This window comes from Schistocerca gregaria, chromosome 1 (genome assembly GCF_023897955.1).
Source record: "Schistocerca gregaria isolate iqSchGreg1 chromosome 1, iqSchGreg1.2, whole genome shotgun sequence".
NCBI classification, from domain to species: domain Eukaryota; kingdom Metazoa; phylum Arthropoda; class Insecta; order Orthoptera; family Acrididae; genus Schistocerca; species Schistocerca gregaria.
In genome coordinates, this window is record NC_064920.1 from 346,468,756 (window position 1) to 346,491,221 (window position 22,466).

At 38.3% G+C, this 22,466-nt stretch overlaps 1 protein-coding gene across 6 annotated transcripts in view; it reads left to right on the plus strand.

Annotated features, from left to right (window-relative positions):
- LOC126344778 (maternal effect protein staufen-like) overlaps positions 1-20,974 on the plus strand; it is a 169,707-nt gene extending 148,733 nt beyond the window's left edge. For all 6 annotated transcript variants that reach the window (XM_050002049.1, XM_050002051.1, XM_050002050.1 and 3 more), the window contains 3 exons: positions 4,732-4,827; positions 5,921-6,015; positions 20,454-20,974. In XM_050002049.1, the coding sequence (XP_049858006.1) occupies positions 4,732-4,827; positions 5,921-6,015; positions 20,454-20,511 (249 nt within the window). In that variant the 3' untranslated portion in view covers positions 20,512-20,974. The remainder of the gene's footprint in view (positions 1-4,731; positions 4,828-5,920; positions 6,016-20,453) is intronic.
- The last annotated feature ends 1,492 nt before the right edge of the window (positions 20,975-22,466 follow it).

The window sequence follows — 22,466 nt, forward strand, 5'->3', positions numbered from 1 at the left end:
ACTCAAACATCTCAGAAAATCTTCAGTGTGTTTTTTCAAGTTCAACTCCTCATCAATGCATACACCTAGAAATTTTGAATATTCTACCTGAGCTACCGATTTCCGATCGAAGTCTATATTTATTAATGGTGTCATTCCATTTACTGTGTGGAGCTGTATATACTGTGTTTTGTCAAAGGTTAATGAGAGCCCATTTGCAGAGAACCACTTAATGATTTTCTGAAAAACATCGTTTACAATTTCACCAGTTAATTCTTGTCTGTTGGGTGTGATAGCTATTCTTGTATCATCGGCAAAAGTACCAGCTTTGCATCTTCGTGAATATGACAAGTCATTAATATATATTAAGAACAGCAGAGGACCCAAGACCGAACCTTGCGATACCCCATTCTTGATTGTTCCCCATTTTGAGAAATCACCAGTTTTTTGCATATTATATGAACTGCTTATTTCAACTTTCTGCAATCTGCCAGTTAGGTATGATTTAAACCATTCAAGCACTGTCCCATTCATACCACAGTACTTGAGCTTATCCAGAAGTATTCCATGATTTACACAATCAAAAAGCCTTTGATAGATCACAAAAAAATTCCAACAGATGACTTCCAGTCACTCAGAGCATTTAATATTTCGTTAGTGAAAGTATATATGGCATTTTCTGTTGAAAAACCCTTCTGGAAACCAAACTGACATTTTGTCAAAACTTTATTTTTACAAAGGTGTGAAGCTGCTCTACAATACATTACTTTTTCAATAAGGCAGTTAGAAGAGAGATTGGGTGGTAGTTATTGACATCAGACGTATCCCCTTTTTTATGCAGTGGTTTAACAATGGCATACTCAAGTCTATCTGGGAAAATACCCTGCTTCAGAGAGCTATTACATATGTGGCTAAGAATCCCACTTATTTCTTGGCAACAACCTTTTATTATCCTGTTGGAAATGCCATCAATTCCATGTGAGCTTTTATTCTTGAGAGAGTTTATTATCTTCCTTATTTCAGAAGGAGAGGTGGGTGGAATTTCAATTGTATCAAATGGTGTGGGTAAGGCCTCTTCCATTAATTGCCTTGCTTCTTCTAATGAACATTTAGATCCTATTTTCTTTACAACACTTAAAAAATGATTATTCAAAATGTTTTTGACTTCCGGCTTGTTGTTTGTCAAGTTTCCGTTTGCTTTGATGGTGATGCTGTCATCCTGTACTCTTGGTTGCCCTGTCTCCCTTGTAATAATATTCCAAATTGTTTTGATTTTGTTATCAGAGGTATTAATCTCAGACATGATGCACATGCTTCTGGACTTTTTAATAACCTTTCTTAATGTAGCACAGTAGTTTTTATAATATTTGGCTGTTTCTGGGTCATTACTCTTTCTTGTTGTTAGATACAGTTCCCTTCTGTGGTTACAAGATATTTTTATTCCTTTAGTAAGCCAAGGTTTTTTGCATGGTTTCTTACAATTAGATTTAACTACTTTCTTGGGGAAACAGTTTTCAAATTCTCTTACAAATGTATCAAGAAATAAGTTACATTTTAAATTAGCACCAGGTTCCTTGTACACCTCATCCCAGTCTAACCGCTGAAGATTTTCTCTGAAATATCTAATTGTTGAATCATTAATTGTACGCACAACTTTGGAGGATAGTTTTGAATTACTGAATGGAGCTATGTCATATACTGTAACTAGCTGAGCATCATGATCAGAAAGGCCATTCTCAACAGGACAAGAATATATGTTTTTAAACCTATCTTGGTCCATAAAAGTATTATTTATCAATGTGCTGCTGTCCTTTACTACCTGAGTTGGAAAATTAATGACAGATGTCAAATTGAAAGAACCGAGCACGAGCAAGACTTACAGGTCATTCTTCCTATTACATTTTTTCAGTGAATCAACATTGAAGTCCCAACAAATAATCATTTGCTTTCCCCTATCTGACAGATAGCACAACAAGGCATCTAAGTTTTCCAGGAATAAATGAAAGTTTCATGAAGGGGACTTATATACTGTTACAATTAAAAGAGCCCTCCTTCAGTGTAAGTTGACAGGCATATGCTTCTATATGTTGCTCTAAACAAACTTTTTTGTATCTAAGCTTTCTATACAGTGATAACTTTTGACATATATGGCAACTCCTCTCACCTTATTCTCTCTACTCATATGTGCAGCTAGTTTATAACCACTGATATTTACCTCTTCCATATAAGACACAATGTGATGCCTCAGACAGGCATAGTATATCTATTACATTATAAGATTCAATGTCATCTAAACAAACCAGGACCTCATCTACTTTATTCTTCAATCCCGAGATATTTTGGTGAGAAATGGTGGGAACAGTGGATGAGCCATTGAAAATTAGGAATAGAATATTATGAAACAAAAAGAGAGTTTTTGTAGTGAGTGGTATTTGTGGTACTACTTTTTCTTCGGTGCATTTATATTACTGAGTGACTTTCCTGGAAGCCAGTTCCAATTGTAGGTTGCCTATATAACTGGTTCCATGGGCAACAAAAATTTTTCTTTTATTATATCATTATTGACCAAATTTAAAATGCTATTAGAATCTACTCATTAAATGGTATAAATCTTATGTTACATTTTTAACAAAGTAAGACAAGTATTACAGTTAGAAACTGTGTACATATCTGTAGCAGCATAATTCACTACATGCAAATAACCAGATTATATTCGCCCATTATTTAAAAATAAGACCTAGTGACTTACAACAAACTTTGCAAACAATTTCTAACATTCGTGGAGTTTTTCTCTAGCTGACAGCCTTTCATGACACAATGAAAGGAAAAAAAAATTGTCACTATGTTTTCATTGTTTGTGCAGCATCAGGCAAGATGTTATAATTTATTACTTCTTTACCACTGACTCTATTTGCAACACAATTTGTTAGACAGTATCCGCATATACCACTGAATGCTCTTGCAAAATTATACTACAGCACACAGTTCTGAAGATAGACATCATAGGCATTAAGATGCAGGGGAAACCTGTTTTTACTTGAAATAGAGTGTAAAGTACCCATACTATATTCATCCAGGTTTCATAATGAGAACAATCTTAAAGCATGATTTCTAACCTTTTCTAAACTTTTTCTTGCTCATATGCTTAATGGCAGATATTCAGTACATTAATTCTTTTGTAAAGTAATCAGACTTTTGAAATTGTTTTATACATGAGTGTTCAATTCTTTAAAGAATTGGGTTTACCGGTATATACTAATGGATGATTGAGGTCATATTTTCTGTAGCTTTTTGGTTGCCACCTGCATTGATAGGTCCTGGTCTATGCTAATTCACTTAAGGACTTATTTTTTGTCACTCTCATGTACAGGTTGACAGTGACAGGGGAGAAAGACTGCTTCATAATATTTTATGTAGCAGACCCTGTTGAATCAAAATACATCAGAGTATGGACACACAAAACAGATAATGTCACTGAATTTATTGTCATTTATTTCCAGAGACTCTTCTGTTGCCGCCCTCATGAAAAAAGAGACTTGTAAAATCTGACAAGAATATCGGTATTGTAAAGTATAAATTGGCTTCACTGTACTTTATAGTACAAATAGATATGAATGTAATATTGGTTTGTGACTACACACTTAATGTATTAAGAATAACTGGGAGGTGATTTTTCTACCCACTAAGTTCTGGCAGTAACTGTCACAGGAGTTAACTGATACAATCAACACGTTCAAACCACCTTTCATTGAATAATAATAAAAAGTAGTAGCATTAAAACTCTGTATTGCAAATGAAATGTTTGACAATTATTTTCATGTATGAAACAAAAAAAAGAAGGTGTTCTGCTTTTAATTATCACAAATAGTTTTGTGATTTAGAGTGAAATGGGATGGCAGTTCTACAGGGTGCTCAAGAAAATGCCTATCACTAAAAGGATGAGTGTTGATTCCCTCCATGTCAATGTAGTGTTGATTGTGGGAGTCTAAGAAACTTTGATGGATTGTGAGGTGAATGCAAACTCTCCATCAGACATATTACGCACTGCTTCGAACAGTGAGTGCAAGACACAAATTGTGAGAAACGTGAACAGTGTCAAGCTTACAGAAATGGGCTGCCCAAGGAGACTGGCTTGTGGAACAGGATGACAGGTGCAGAATGAGCATGTGTGTGCACATGTTATTTTGAGTATTAACTCTTCCTGACAAATTACACTTTCAGATGTAATCAGCATAAATTCATATTACGCTGCTACAGGCCAACACAAGATATTGTACATTCTGGAGGTTCTCCTGTGTATTAATCAGTAAGGGTATCTAATCAACATAATTTCTACAGTAGTTAAGAGTAGTTCAGTTATGATTTTATATAACTCTTATCATATGAGATGAGTTGCACTTCCCCAGTCATAAAATATATTAAAACAAGAAACAAATAGTGTAGAGAAAGAAAATTTAACACAGTGCATACATACATTGCATGCGTGTTACAATGAAATATAGGCATTGATACACAGCAGTTCAGAAATGACTAGTGTTGTAAACACATAGAGCAGTAAAGCTGGCAGGAAAGATGAAGAACTGATAAAATTAAATAAAGATTTGGGGGGGGGGGGGGGGGGGGGGGAGGCACACACCTATGTATGAAAAAGAAAAGTACATAACAATGAACAAACTTAAAGTGTCATTAGGTAAGATATTATTTGTCATCAACTTAATATGTGTGTAACAAAATATTGCTTGTTTTATGCAGCCTAATGATGAATTCTTAAGTTTGGTATCATTGGCAACAAACCAGCCTTCACTTTGTCTCGGTGTTGGATCAACAGTTGATGCCTCACAGGAACAGGTGAGTTCGTTTGTTAATCAGTTTTCATCTGTTTCATTAACTGATGTGCATCAAAAAGTTGCTGTCAAAAAATCCATGCATGTAGAAGTAAATTGTGTCCTCATTAATTTATTCTTTTTATTTATTTATTGCTGTACAAATGTTGTGCGCGCATGCCCATCATCAGCAGTTTCTTAGCACGTGCCAAAGCAATTTCTGATAATATAGTTATCTAATTATATGACAGGGATATTCACTATATAAGTTTGGATAATGTGCAACAGCAAAATTTGTATTCTGATTACCACAGTCATAAAATTAGATGATTATATGAACCTTATCAGCTAACATCTTAGGTATGTGCTATTAATTGTGATGTTTTTGTATGGTGGTTAGCAGCATGCTGGAATATCATTAATGCAGACCACTTTACTTTTTATGTTCATGACTGTGACTGCTTGGAAGATTGTTACTGGAGTCATTCTCCAACTTCACTGCTAGTTCTGTTGAGAGACTCTATAACAAATTTTTACTTCCTTTGAATAACATAAAAATTCCATTTGTTTGAATAACCCATATATTGACATGCTGTAAAGAGCTTCGGTCAGTGCCAACATTCGGCACCGACTATATGAAGCACATTTAATTCATTTATTACACATAATAACATTCATTACTATAGATAGCACCTTAAGACACCTGCACCACTCCAGAGTAGGTAACCAATCCTTGGCACTCCTGTTTCCACACCCTGCAGTTATGCCCTCCCACAAAGTTGCTGAGATGCCATCCCTTCTTGAAGATCCGTGTCATCCCTCGGCATCACTCACCACATGCAGATAAAATAACAATCCTCACAAAATATGTGTGGTTTTACCTGCAACACCTTATTTTATAATTTTCATTTGCAAGTATCATTCTCTGATAAGAAGAAGGAAGGATAAACATCACTTCTCTGGAGTGTTATGTACTGCTACAGAAACTAGTATTTGTAAGATGCAACTGATAGTGAACATGTGTGCCGAATACTTACCTGGCAGTAAGTAAAGGGCAGGCAAGCGACGTTTGTGTGAATTTGAAGTAATACATTCTGCCACCTAATATTTAATTTCAGGCTGCCCTGAGAGCTTTGAAGGCCTTGTGGAAACTGGATGTGGAACAAATCTCGTCTAACTCTGCTCCCAATAAAACGATGGGCTGGGGAGACTGGTAAGTGTTTACAGTATCTGCTTTGACATTATTATGTTATATAGGGCTTGTATGACAACTGTTTACAGTGTACCACAGTGGTGTATGGCAATTCAAAATGAACAGTTTGATGTATAGGACATTTGCAGTTTACCAAGCTGGGAAACAACCTTGGATTGGACTATAAAAGCCACCTAAGCTACAGTATATGTCAGATATAAGAGATTTTGACTAAAAGTGCCATCGAATATTAGAAACACCTTGTTGTTGCATCTATAAAATGTAAAATTGATCTTTGTCTAAATTTTACGTTGAAATGTTTTTAATTTTAAAAGTATAAAACTAACAGTTAAATAGTTTTGTATGTCTGGACTTCTTACTACTGTGCTTGTTGATTTTAAGTTTAAATTGAATTGTAAATGTGAATTGGTTTTTGCATAACATTTACATTAAGTCTTCTATCTTTCATTACCCTCACGAAAAGGTTTAAATTAGTAAAAGTAACAAAATAGCTGATGTCAAAAATCTCGCATGCTACAGTGTATGTAGTTTTTGTAGGCCAGTACAAGGTTGTGTCCCTCCTTAGTAGACTGCAAGTGGTCTACATCAAATTATTCATCTCAACTTCCCTGTACCGCTGAGGTATTCCCTTTACCACTGAGGTACATCACAAACAGTTACCATTTACACCATGTGTCCTCTCTGTGTATCGTATGTGCACTTGGGTATTGTGACACGCCCTTTATTCCTTCTGTTTATGTAACTCTTTTGTTTCCCACAACCTCCATCTTGTTACAAGGTATAGCATGATAGCTTCTCATTTTAATCTATGTATTTACTGTGAACTAATTCAGCTTTTCCTACTTTTGTTAGTATGTCACTAGGATCCAATGTTTTAGGAAACTTGTTTAAAGTTCTGGATAATAAAAGAGGCAGTATATGATAATAAGTCAGATGACTTATGCTGCTGTTCACTGTTTTGTTTCATAATCTGAAACTAACAACTATTGCCAGTTCGGAGATACTGGTCCCCGTTTGTGATAGATAGGCTTAACAGACGGTAACACCAAAGATAAATATAAAGCATTGTTGCATTACAAGAACAAGAAGTGTGCAACAACATCTGTCTCTCTCTCTCTCTCTCTCTCTCTCTCTCTCTCTCTCTCTCTCTCTCTCTCCCCCCCCCCCTCCCTCCCTCCCTCCCTCCCTCCCTCCCCCCTTATTTTTCAAGAAATGTTTACATTTAGTATTTAAAATAAGAGTGTGACATACCAATTAGTACCATATTATTTGCCAATTACACACTTTGTTGAAGGTCCTCACAGTTTGGACATAATTAGGTCTGTACATAATACTCATGTTTACTATACAGTCTTGACATCTCCAGAAATGCCATTTTTGACTTTGTTATGATGATTTAAAAATGGTTCTTGGCGTGAAACTAGTCATTGTTTTAGTAGTCAAATAAAAGGTACTCATCCACTCATTTTATACTAAGCACTCATTCATCCAGGAAGAGGAAGCAAGGAATTGTTGAGCATAGAAGTCTTCAGGAGTTTTAGTGCTGGCCAGGATTTTAGTCAGACAAGATTTAGGGGAATAGGAAGAGAGCGGAAACTTAAAAATAAAATCTTGAAACAGGTAGGACTCAAGTTGTGTAATCAACCGTTCACCAAGTACAGCTGAACTGATTAGAGAACATCAAAATTTTCTATCAGTTATTTGTCAACAATCAAGAGCAATTACACCTTGACTTAGCAGCTTCCCTTCTCTTAACCATTTTCATTGCTGTGTGCTTCTGTATTGGAGCAATTGATCTGTCGTTGAGGTATGCTGATAGCTCTGTTTGGTACATTGCCCCCACTCCTGCTTCATTTCAGCAGCTACCTTAGAACATGCAATACATTTATTTCCTTCTGGATCATGTGATGGATTGTTATGGCCGTCTGAATGTAAAGTATCCGATTGATACACAGTGTTGGATTGCATTATTTTATGGAAATTTTATTATTTTAGGGGGGATATGCTCGATCATGGCAAGCTACAGTAACACATTCAATCCCCTTGAGCCAGAACATATTTAAGAAGTCACAAAGACTGTGTTTGAATGGGATAATAATGAAGTTAAAGATGGTTTTGAAGACAAAATGGACACCGTGAGCGACTGAGATGTTGAAGTTCAGCAGAAAGATTCAGGAACAGATGAAAACAACAATGAGGATAATGAAAAAGTATTTGAGAAAAATGAGTGTTGTTATATTGGAATTAACAAAGACACAACATGAAATAAAGTTCCACCATCAGAGAGAGTATGCTTCATGGCCTGTAGTATTATCTGAAAGTTACCTAAGCCTACAGGAGCAGCAAAAGCAGTGAGAACAGCTTTGAAATGCTGGAAATTGCCTCATAGATTATGACATTTTGTCAATTATATTTCTGTAAACAAATCAGCATATTGAGAAAACAAATCTTCATTTTGGTCAGAGAGAGAGAGAGAGAGAGAGAGAGAGAGAGAGAGAGAGAGAGAGAGAGAGAGATGGAAAACCAACAGATGTTATTGATTTGAAAGCCTTAATCAGAGTCTTATTTTAGCTGCTGTTAACAGTAATAACAGGAAAAGCTTAGGAGATTTGTGGGTAGCCAATGGGGACGGTATTGGAAAGTGTTCACCTCATAATGAATGTAAAGTATTTCAAATTCATAATGTAGTGCCATTACTGTTATGCAATCCATGATGAAAGGAGACGATTTCACAAAATAAAGGCAATAATTTATCAGTTTTGTTGCCAGTTGACCGCCGTGGCTGTGGAACGTGATATTTTAAGAAATACAGCAATCAGCAGTTTGTAGTGGCATAAATAAAATACATAAAAAAGTGGCCAGTTGCTGTATTTCTTAGAATAAGATAACTGCAATTCGAGAAATATTTTATATGTTTGTACAGAACTGTTATAAATCCTATACTCTAGGAAAAATGTTACAGTAGATGAGAAACTGGAAGAATTCTGTGAAAGGTGCAGCTCTTTCCAATATGTAAATGCAGCAAGCCAAACAAACAAGACATTAAGATATTTGCTCTTGTGGACGCATGAATATTTTCCCGTATGATTGGAATAAGAAGGATTCAATGACAGTATTTTTACTCATCCAAACCACCGAAACACTTTGAGCACAACACATGCTGTCACTTCCACTTGTATCATCAATATCACTGCCCACTGGTTCGTTCTGAGTATCGATGATGTCTTCCTCACCCATTTTTATGAAATCTAGTACAATAAATCCAAAATATTGTGAGTGCAGTTAGGAAAATAAACTTTCACTGCAGGTACAACTGGGTCATTGGGACCCATGTGGTTTTATAGATGCAAAACTAGCAGAGACACGCGTGTGACAATGCTGTGGGCTGGTAGCCAACTGAATGCTGGGAGAGTACATAGGAGTGCAAGTCAGTGTTGCTGCACATATTGCAGTGCTGCAAAAAATAAATTTCTCTCAGGTCCCTAGGACCCAGGTGTACCAGTTATGGATTAAGTATTTTAGTGAAGAAGCAGAGAGGTCCCCATCACAACTTTCCCAGAAGTGCTTCCTCTTAATGATACTCTTGTTTGATAGCAGAACTGTGATCACTGGCTATTGTAAAATCATCATCTTTTTTGCTTATTTCTTGATCTATATTATTGACAACTTCCTCCCTAGACCAACTAACAGTTTCATCAAACTCGGGAAAATTAAAAATGACACATTCGTGCCAACACATAATGAGCTATACGATACTGTACTGAAGGATACAAGTACATAGTTCACGAGGTGCGGTTTAAGAGACTCCAACACCTATCAAACATGTGTCAACAGTAAATACAGAAAGCGATAACGCAACTGACAACAAAATGTCATAGGCTTGGCAATCTAAGGAGGGTAGGGGAGTATAGAAACATTCCACCACAACTGCCCTTGGAGAGCAAGTTCGAAAATTTTCACACAGTCTGAGAGACCACACCTCATGAGTTAAGTTGTCCAAGTAGTTGGAATAGTAAAGTCACAGCCCTTGTGTTGAAGTGTATGTGCTGTGGCAGGGTATTGCGTAACAAGTATATTTGTCCATTCATCTTCCTAAACCAATCAGATTATGGAGTCAAGGGAATTCTTTTCAAAGAAAAGTGGTGTAACCTGAGATGGAATGTGTTATCTATAGAAAGTGACATGAGATTCACTGTTGACTCTCTTGGCACTGGTAGACAACTCCATACATATTGTTACCTGAAATAAGTACTGGTTCTTGTGATCAGATAGTTTCCTTCCTATTTACATAAAAAATGTTATGCCCAGCTGTAATTATGACTCATAAAGTAAATATTTCAAAATACATAGTACCTTTTAATTAAGAACTAATTTAAAGGCAGCTTTTGTTCTCCCTGTATTATATTATCGATAAGAAAAGAGTTTGTTCCAACTAATATTGTTACTTGCTTCTAGCCACTTATCTGACATAATTGAACCTAATTTTCTTTTCCTACCCCCTCAATGCTTCGTCACTGTCATTGCTTTTTCTTTCCCTTTCAGTGTTGCTGCCGTATTTGTTTTTCCTTGTCATGTCAGATTTTCAAATATATGTTTTTACAGCTTCTCATTGATCTTTCTGTTACTATAATTTGTCTCTTTTTCGGGATGAATTTGTACTGGAGTACCTGAATAGTCTCATTTCCTTCAATAATTTTGTCCAATTTGTTGGAACTTGGACTTGAGGGTGTCACCTTTCATTTGTTTGAACAGCTCTGTTGCCATGTGACAGGTAGTAATTTTTTTCTCTCTCTCTCTCTCCATTCGATTGAAGAGACATTTTGGAAAACATTCATGTGAACGGACAGTGTGCAATATGTAGTGTCAATGAAAAAGGTAAGAAGTTTCAAAGTATGGTATAATTTAGAAGTTTATATAAACCTTTTAACCAACTGATTACCGAAGCAGAATTGTTCAAAACGGCGAATCTCTTAATGTATAGTTCACCAGAAGTGAGTTCCAAATTACAAAAGAATAAAATGTTTATGTAGTAATATTCCTGAGATGCCCTGGACCTCTACAAAGACCAAATACAGTTTCTCATCTCTTTTTATTGGTCTTTTTTGTTATAGAAATGTGTACTGGAGCTTTTCAAAAGATGCTATTACTCAAAAAAGAATGTGACCCTATTTACAGTAATAATGTGTTTCTTTTCTTATATGTTTTTCAACAGTTCGTCTCACAAACCAACACACGTAGCATCCTTTGGTCTGATTGGGTTTCTCCTTCAGCCGAATGAAGTGCATGTAACATAAAACAAGCAAAGAGGTTGTGATGTGCAGGAAGGATAGCCTGAAATTGGGGAGGCTGCACTTCCTTGTTATTTATTGCTGAATCGTCTACAGCAGATATAGCTGTGCTGTTTGTGGTTCTGCGTGAACACAATATATAAAGAGCTTGGATTTTAATTCACCAGCAGGCCATTAGATTGGTGATAAGAGCGTTCAAACAAACCCCACACCCAACCTTTGTGCTGAGGCTGCGGAACCATTTTTAACTGTCTGGTGGAACTTTACTTCATAGTGCAACATGTATGTGAACCAGGTCGGTCACATGGTCTTCAACCTAAAATTATCTGTTTTGATAGTCAGTGAATATGCATATGCCTTTCGCAGTCCATTTGGGATTAACATAAAGGTACAATTTGCAGAGCTCTGTGTTAGAGTGAATGACTGAAGGCAGTATAATTTGTTGGCAAGTTCTAGTCAAATGTACATGCTTTAGGACTGAAGGAGACCCACTCACCGAAAGTCAAAAGCATCGAGTTGTCGACAGGCACACACAAAAAAAGAAAAATAGTTGCACGCCTGTGTATGCGCACATGCCCACACACATACACACACACAAACATGCGCACACACCCTAGGTGCATTGGGGATTGTGTTGGTTGGGGGGGGGGGGGGGGGGGGGTAGAGGGAGTAAACAGGTGGGGGTAGTGGTTGGATGTCAGTGACTAGCTAATCCGGAGGAGGCTGGCTAGAATTGCAGGAGGGACGGGTGGCAAGTGCAAAGGCTGGGCATGTGATGCACAGGTATCAAAGCCGGCGGGGAGCAGTGTGTGCTGAAGGTGATGTAGGGATATGGGTTGGGAGAGGATGATAGGGTGAAGGAAGGAGGAACTGCTGGATGGAGGTTGTGGGGGCAGTGGGTTACAGTAGTGTTAGGCTAGGACAATTACCAGGAGCAGAGGATATGCTGCAAGGACAAATGCCATCTGTATAATCCAGAAAACCTGGTGGTGAAGGGGAGGATCAAGATTGCTCAGGTGGTGAAGCATTCATAAAAAATTGAGCATGTTATAATCAGCTGCTTGTTGTGCCACTGCATGGTCGATATTGTTCTTGGCAACTGTTTGGTGGTGACCATTTATCCCGGTGGACAGGCGGTTGGTAGTCATACTAACATAACCATTTGTGCAGTGTTTGCAGCAGAGATGGTGTGTGGCATGGTTCCTTTCACAGCTGGCCCGGCCTCTTATGGTGTATTATAAGCCTGTGAAAGGGCTGGAGTAGGAAGTGCGGGATAGGTGTATTGAGCAGGTCTTGCACCTGGATGTTCCACAGGGAATGATTTCTGTGAGCGTAGGAATGGACTGGGATTTGTGTACATTGAGTGGGGTATGAAATACCACTTCAGGAGGGGAGGGAAGGATCTTGGTTAGCATGTCTCTCATTTAAGAGCCTGATGGTACATAAACAAAGCCCTGACAAGGTATATGAATCAGTTATTCCAATCAAGGGTGATAATTGGGGGATGAGGGGGACACTCCATTTGGGGGGGGGGGGGAGGGGGGTGCCTGCCTGTGAAAGCCTTCACGACGGGAAGCAAAATTGTGTGTAAGGGATTTGTTTGCTGTGGAATGGATGGCTGCTGTTGATGGGTGTAATATGGTCAGAGGAGTGGATGGAGCCATAAGAGAGCTGTAGATCAAAGTCCAGGAAGGTGATGCATTTGGTTGAGGAGGCTCAGGTGAAGCAGATGGGAGAGAGGTGTTGAGGTGTGAAGGAATAATGATAGGGTGTCTTGTCCGTGAGTCTGGCTCATGAAGATACCACCAATGAACCTGAACCAGACTAGGAGTTTGGGGTTTTGGGAGACTAGTAAGGTTCTATGTGGCCCATAAACAAACTGGCTTAGGAGATTGCCATGAAGGTGCCAATGCCTATGTCATAGATTCCCTTTGAAGAGAGGGCATACAAATAAATCCTTGGCACAACCAGCCTCTTTATGGGCCATTAGGTTCATTGGCTGTACCTTCATGATCCAGACTCAGGGACAAAACATCATATCCTCATTTCTTCAAGACCTCAACATCTTCTATCCCATCTGCTTCACCTGTACCAACTCATCACAACATGTCACGTTCCTGGATGTTGACCTATACATCTCTGCTGGCTCCATCCTCACTTATGTCCATGTGAAAACCACTAAATGCCAACAGTACCTGCATTTCAACAGCTTCCATCCCATCCACACAAAAAAATCCATCCCAAATATCCATGGCTCCCTTGGACATTCTATTTGTAGTCATGAGAAATCCCTTTCCCAGAATGCTGAATGTCTCATGAAGGTGTGACAAAGCAAGCTGGGATAATTTTAATTCCTCTCTTCTTTTACCATCTGGCTCCTTAGAAATTCATATTGTTCTTAACTAATTACCATTAACATACATGACTATAATCTGCATTTTCATAAAAGAGAAAGGTTGACCCTCAGTTTTAAAGTAAAGAACTGCAGATCTACTTTTGTACCTAGTTTTATGTATGTAATTGATTTTCTAATTTATTTTGAGTGTTACTATTTAGTACCTTTCATTATAGGGCGAAGTCAGTAATTGTTTCATAAGTTACATTCTATTGTTGATGTATAAACAAATATAAATTCTGTACTAATTGTAGACATTTGGAAGACGAAATGCTAATATTTTTGAAGTATATTCGAAAGTAATTAACAGTTTTATCAAAATTGTTGTTTACATAACTTTATATGTTCATTTCATCATTTAAACAAATAATTCGGCCTAAACCTTGTAGAAGAAGAAGTAAATTTTTTGATGTATTCTGTTAATTTAATGAGATAAGTTTTAATTGTAATTTCTGTAAATTAAACTTTGAACAATGTGTAGTTTCTGCACCTATTATTGTGAGGATATATAAGAGCCCGATTTTTGGTCAAGGGACAGTCAGTCCATGGCCGAGTTTGACGAGGAACCTGTATTGCTTAGAACGACAACAATGTATCAACTTAACAGTGAAATAAGTGTTACACCAATAGGCCATGTGTTACAGCAGTGACAATGACCATTCAATTTTGAAGGACTGTGAACTGTGTAATTGTGTTTTTACTGCTCGTAGATGTTACACAGAAAACTATTGTAGCAGTATGTGGAGGTTCGCCTGCAAACTATTAATGAGGCGTACAGAAAGTTTAAACAACAGTGCACTGGCCATACATATGTTAGTGTGTATTATGGGGGGGGGGGGGGGCTGTACAAAGTTAAAGAAAAACAGTGAAACGCAAATGTGTACCTGTCGGCCACATTATTTATAGTAGTCAGTCCACTTTTCAGCCAATGTAGCAACGCAGCACGTCGACACCGGGGACAATCAAGAAACGAAGAAATAAAGCAGATAGAACTGCTACAAAGGCTTTCGCAGGCAGGCACTATCCCATGAACTTAATACACAAACAGATTTCCTGTGCCTTATCTTCACACATCCCACTCCTCCAACAGGTCCCACGAATTAGCTCCTAGGAGTGTCCCCCTCAATGCTCAGTATCATCCTGGACTGGAAAAACTGAACCATATCCCTTTTCAAGGTTTTGTTTATCTATCACCATGCCTTGAAAAGGGAGACATGCTACCCGAGATCCTTTCTCTGAACTATGTAATGGATGTTACCCTGACACAGTGTTCTCTGTTGCTGTAACCATCCTGGCCTGAATCTCTGGTAGCCCACTGCCCCCACACCTCCACCGAACAGTATCCTCCCCTCCATTGTATCACACCCTCCAAAATCACATCCCCACGTCACCTTCAGCATGCACCATTCCCCGCCAGTTCCATAATCTGTGCATTACATGCCCAGCCTGTGCACCTGTCACCCCTCCCTCCCGCATTCCTAACCAGCAAATCAGTTGCCTCCTCTTGAGCTACTACTCACCCATCTCCAACTCTTCTCCCTGCCTCTCACCCTCTACTGACCCCAACACATTCCCCACCCCACTTAGTCCATCCACTTGCCGAAATGCATCTCTGGCATTATACATCCAGCTGGCACCATTTAGCAACTTAGGAGCATGTGTGTGTATGTGTGTGTGTGTGTGTGTGTGTGTGTGTGTGTGTGTGTGTGTGTGCACCTCTTGATGACCCAACTCTTTCACGTTTCAGTGCTCAGTTTCCTTTATTCCTAAGGAATTGATGCTTTAACCCAAGGCTGGAGAAAGATTCCTTGTACTTCGTCTAACTTAAGACAACCATTTTATGAATTTTTAAATGATCATCAAATTTGATATGTTATTTACCTTGATATGTCTGGGCAGGGCAATACTATTAACAACTTACTATTTTCCCATTACAGGTGTCACTAGGTTTTGACTCCAGACCAATTTATGATCTTTGACATAGACCTTTATCCAGTGCTGAAAGTACTGGTGCAGATGAGATGCAACCGATCTGATTCCCTAAGTGCCCAATAGAATCTTTAGCAAATGTACCCTGCAAACAATATGGTGCAAAATGTACAAGATGCCTTTCCATACTACAATGGCAAGGAAAGTAATTCTGCTTCTTCTTGGCACTGGGCTTTGTATGAATCCAGGGAAATGAGAAAGCTGATGTTGCAGTGAGGAAAACAACGTATACCCCGTGGTCTGTGGTATCCTTTAGGATGCTATTATCTTGTCGTTGAAGAGGAAACTTACCTGTCAGTGGGAGACGAGTGGCAGACAGTACAATACAACAAACTAAGGTTATACTCCAATTGAAATTATTTCATGATTTACATATCAGCAAGTCAAATGGTAGGAGCCTGGTGTCAGCCAATCGCAACTGTTTGTTTGGTTTCGTTTGCTCACTGTGTTGCCTATTCTGTGGGAACTATTTGCAGAGCCTTGCCACCTGACATGGCATGCAGAGTCAGGAAGGCATTGAAGGTGGGGTATGTCACAAGGGGACAAGAGGGGAAGGAGCACACAGAATGCACTTTTGATTTGCCCCATAATAAAAACATTTTTATGCAAATAAGACAAAGATATATCAGCTGTTGAAGTTGGTATGCACAATAAACATTTTAGTTTCCGCACAAAATCCTGAAAAGAAAAATGTCAGATTCACAATTTTTATCACATGATCACAAATAAACTATTTGGTTAAAAGCTCACAGGTTGCCTATAGTGATCATAGTTATTGTGATGTTCTGAAATTAAAAAATTTAAAGCAGTTCGTTTGGAGAGCTTGCTGTGAAAAATCTGGTCGTTTTATGCTTGATTTGAACAGGCCATGAATGTTGAGTAAATATAAGCTTCCTGTTATTTTTCTCTAAGAAAACTATGTAGCATGGAGAGCTGCATCAAACCAGTCTCAGGACTGAAGACCACAACAACAAGAAAACTTATCTTCTCATAGGATTGTGGTCATAAGCTAGCTCTCAGTTTAGTTAATATGCTACTTTTATCAATATAATAAACTGTTTTGTTATTTTATTTCTACACCCATGAACATGAAAAGCTGAGAATTTATATAAATTGTTATCCCTTGGTTTTAGTTGTTAATTGGTGTATTAATAGGCAGTGGAGATTTATCTCGCTAAAAGCATACAGAGCTAGAATCTGTGAATCATTCTTCAGCTCTTGATATCAAAGAACAATAAAAAAGTTGAGTAAACTGTTGGTAACAGTTATGGACAGAACCTCGAGGATCTTTATAAGGCACGTTCCAGAAAACAATACGTTATCAAATGGTTACGATAGAGAAATGGTTACAATAGAGAAATGTTCCCATACAAGATGACTGTCGAAAGGGCAAATTACTGGATCTCGTGGCTCATAATAAAGCAGCTTTATCTCTATATGTTGTAGATGAACTGTTAAAATAATTTAGACATAGGGTCCTTAGACTGCCATCATATCATTATCATTTCTATTCCATTGAAGTCATGTGAGCTGAAGTTAAGAGTTATGTAGCAAGGAACAACAAAAAAGTCTGCTTACAGAAGTGGAAAGACTGACAGAGGATGCTGTAAACCAAACTTGGTTGTCAGATTGGCATAATGTTGTAAGATACACGAAGGAAGTAGTAATGAAAGCTTGGAAGAATGAATGTTAGTGTAAAATAACACAGAACAATTTGTTATTTCATTAAATTCTGACAGCAGTTCTAATGAGTACACAGCCAATAATGAAAGTGATTCAAATATAACTGGCATGCATCTGTTAATGTTACAGCATGTTGGCAAAAATTCAGTTGTGTTCACCTCTTACAACTTTACACACGTATTTAGATAATTGAAAACAATAGAAAGTCCAGGTTGGAATATCAACAATATTATGTGGAGGATAGATTGCTGCTCACCATAAAGATAACAAGTTGCAGATAGGCATGATGTAAAGATTGTTACTGTTAATATGGAACCGTTTCTTTTTATCGTGCCTGTATGCAGCTCAACATGTCTTCTTTATGGAGAGTAGCAGTCTATCTTTTCATAATATTTAGATAATTTGGTACATAGCAACATGTGGTTGTGTAGTTTAATACTTGTGTGATTGCCATAGTGTGTGATTTTGGGATCTTATCACATCACCACCGCAACAGCTGCAGTGGCTCTCACATCTGCACCGCCACCCCCCCTCACCCCTACCTACAGAGATGTCAACAGCAGCCAATAAGCAGACATGTTGTTTCTCTTTAATGCACATGCAACTCTCAGTTGCATGAGCACATGGAATGTTGTGTACAGGGCGGCAACTCTGCTGCCCACCACTGCCATCTGTCAATCATAAAGTAAGTTTAATTGGAGTACAGTGGAGCCCAACAGTTACAGCATGTTAAACATCCCTTCAAAAATGTAGACAGAGAGAAGCAGCTTTAACATGATTCAGAATATGGCATTGTCCTCTGACAGGCACGTCCTCTGGTGGAAGCGTCCACCAGTGTACAATGCTTTTGGTGTACCATTGTCTTTGCACCTCATTCACTACTTGTAATAGAGGGAAATGTAATTGTTGGGTTCAAATTGATATATAGATATAGCATTGTATCATAGATATATCACAGCTACCGTGGATTCCTGGACAATTCCCTCTCTTCACTAATTCTTTCATGTAATTGCGGTCAGTATATATATATTTAAAACAAAGATTCCAAGACTTACCAAGCGGGAAAGCGCCGGTAGACAGGCACAATAAAATAACACACAAACACACACAAAAAATTACGAGCTTTCGCAACCGGCGGTTGCTTTGTCAGGAAAGAGGAAAGGAGAAGGAAAGATGAAAGGATGTGGGTTTTAAGGAAGAGGGTAAGGAGCCATTCCAATCCTGGGAGCGGAAAGACTTACCTTAGGGGGAAAAAAGGATAGGTATATACTCGCACGCGCGCGCGCTTACACACACACACACACACACACACACACACACACACACACACACACACACACACGTATATCCATCCATACATATACAGACACAAGCAGACATATTTCAAACCCACATCCTTTCATCTTTCCTTCTCCTTTCCTCTTTCCTGACGAAGCAACCGCCGTTTGCGAAAGCTTGTAATTTTGTGTGTGTGTTTGTGTGTTATTTTATTGTGCCTGTCTACTGGCACTTTCCTGCTTGGTAAGTCATAGAGTGAGTGAGTTTGTTGGTAATGAGGATCACCCTGTGGCTAAACATGCCTTGGTGCACGGCCAGCACATCTTGGCACAGTGTTACACCGTTGGGGTTATCTGGATACTTCCCACTGACACCAACCTATCAGAACTCTGGAGATGGGAACTTGCCCTTCAATATATCCTCTCTTCCTGTTACCACCAGGCCTCAACCTCTGCTAATTTCAAGTTGCCACCGCTCATACCTCACCCGTCATTCAACAACATCTTTGCTTCTGTACTTACGCTCGACTGACATATCTGCCCAAACTCTTTGCCTTTACATATGTCTCCTTGTGTCTGTATATGTGCGGATGGATATGTGTGTGTGTGTGTGTGTGTGTGTGTGTGTGTGTGTGTGTGTGTGTGTGTGTGCGTGTGTGTGCGCATGCGTGCGAGTGTATACCTGTCCCTTTTTACCCTAAGGTAAGTCCTTCCATTCCTTGGGCGCTGATGACCACGCTGTTTAGCGCCCGTAAACCTCAAACACACACACACACACACACACACACACACACACACACCTTCCACTCCTGGGATTGGAATGACTCCTTACCCTCTCCCTTAAAACTCACATTCTTTCGCCTTTCCCTCTCCTTCCCTCTTTCCTGATGAAGCAACCATGGGTTGCAAAAGCTTGAATTTTGTGTGTGTGTTTGTGTTTGTTATTGTCTCTATCAACATACAAATGCTTTCGTTTGGTAAGTTACATCAACTTTGTTTGTAAATATATTTTATCCACGTGGAATGTTTCCCTAACCAGTTTGAAAACATTGATATGCAACAGTTACTTGTATTGTCTTTGCCATTTGTAATGAACAGCTACTGTGGATTCCTGGACAATTCCCTCTCTTCATTAATTCTTTCATATAATTGCAGTCACCATTTGATAGAAGTGCAGCTGTCTTCTCCTGCTTCCATTCTATTGTGACAGCTTTGGTCCTTCTGCACTCCACGATTTCTAACTTTGCCAACTTTTAGTTTTTAGAGTAGCTTACATGTTCTTCCTTGGTAGCATCTCATCATCATATGAGTGTACTGTTTCTTTGGTAGCAGGTCTAATAGTTTAAAGAGACACAACAAAAATGGACAATCTGTGGTGATTATTGTTTTATATTTGACCAAAATTGCCATTTGTCAAGCAGTTTTCTCTATTGATAAGTGATCTAATGATAGTCATGACCACTTGGGATGATAGTAAGAGGATCTAAAAGATGTCCATCAGTTTTATTTATTTCACATGTCATAAATGAATTTGGCAGAAGGACAACAAAAAGCCGAAGCAAGCACTTCATGATGATAAACAGTAAACAGTTGTTTTCGCAAATGGATGTTTTTTAACATGGGACAATGCATCACGTAATGCTCCAGTATGGTCACAGATTTGTTTTTATATTTAAAATTTTTTTGCTACTTAATGCACAGAATGCTAACTATAGTATCAATGCCCTCATATAAGAAATGTGTTTTTAATAAGTACATTAATGGTGTTGTGTTGCTGATTAATTATGAATGTCTCTCTTTTTTAAGGTTTCAGTGGTCAGAAGAAATGGTGCAAAGTGCTCGGAATGCCTTCCACATTAAATAAGATAGTATATTCATGTCCTTGGTAGGTTGTCATATAGTTACACCTAAAAACTGTTGGTGAATAGTTATAATTCTTGTTTTTCAATTTACTTGGAGACATAACATTTGTTTCACTAAAGAAAATAGTTTTGTATGATATTCCTGGACTTACATATGTCAGAGCTGAAGAAGAAAAAATTTACTGCAAGTTAGAATGAATTAATTTGTAGTGTGCTGGAGAAAATATATTTTTATTTAGAGTTTTAACATACACAATACGGTAAAACTGTCATTTTGGAATTTCATATTTCCTGTGTAAGTCAACTAAATGCTGACGTTCTACATTTGTTGACAAGTGCAATTTTCATGCATGTTTTACAAGCATATTAGGCATTTTTCATAACTGTGTTTATAAATGTTTTGTACTTTAATGAGAAGTCATGTGCAATTAAATCACATAATTTTATTAAAATGTTTATCTTTCAGTCGTCTTCAATTTTTTTAACATTGGAATTGAGGATAATAGGTGAAATACTGCAACTATGCTATTCATTCCTATTTTTACCTCAATCATCTGACTACATACACACATCAAAACAAGTTTTGCATCACCCCAGTTCCCAGAACTCCTGAAGATAGATGTTGACTGTGGATATTGTAAAACAGACACAGTCCCTTTGACTGTTCAGAGATATCAGTAAACCTGCCCAAAGATGTAAACAACAATATCATATTAGGCCACCTATTGGATCCCAAATTCATAACACTGGTCAACAATGTTGTGCTTTTTTTTTACTTTCTTCCAGAAAAGGTTCAGCAATTTTGGGATAAGTTATAGTTGCTGATGTCAACTATATCATCCATTTTGTCTGGTAGGCTCTAGATTTTGATTCCCTATATGAAGGCGTGTGGGCTGATGGACGAACAGTGGCATTTAATTCCAGATCAGGAACCATTTCGAAGTAAGTGTAACAGGATGTATCTGTTTGCCACAACCACCAAGAAGTATCAGGACTCTACATTAATGTATGATTCCACTGAAAAACACACAGAAATAGACAATAAACTTATACCATATGGTAAGTCACAAACAGTACAGAAACAGTACAAAACTTGGCAGATATAAAGTAAGCTAAATTACAGTGTAACAACTACTGCATGATAAATCAGAGCAGACCCGTTTAGTCTTCAACAGTAGTCTGCCATCATATTGTCACATAGAAGAAGGTGTAATTAGATCAATGACGAACATTAACTTCTCTTAACAAAGGCTTATTCAGCACTTGCACATACAAGAGCACACAGCAAACTGCCTCCGGCCAGAACATATACTGTATATATACAGCTACAGAACATTCCAGTACAGTGATCCTTGAAATTTGGGGATACGTCTAGAATGTACTCGAACCAAATATAGAAATTAAAATTGTACAATCCAGATGAGTTTTCAACCACCGACCCTCCATGCACAGTTTATAGTATCATAACCACTTCACCACGGTGCTACTCAGCTTCATCTGTGACTTTGCTCTCTCCTTCAGAGAACAGCGTCCTGGTGTTATGTCCTCATATTCTGGGAACGAATCATCGGTCGTGCATACTCTGATTGCTGATGACTGATTCTCACCTTCACAGTGATCTTCTTAGAACTTCTTTTGCTGCTACGCTCTTTGTCACCTTTCTGCTTGTCACCTGTTACTGGAGCTTCGAATTTTTCCTGGGTTGGAGGATCCTTATAGGGCTTCATTCGAAGGATGTGGACTGTATCTCTGATCTTTCATCGTCTTGTGTCGGGGTCAAAATCTTCAACTTCGTAAGTAACATCAGACAACTGACTTACAACCTTATAGGGTCCAAAGTAACGACTGAGGAGCTTCTCAGAGAGACCAACATTCTGAACAGGAGTGAAGATCCAGACGAGCTCACAAGGCTGGTAGACAGCAATGCGGTGGCTCACATCATACCTTTGGCGACCAT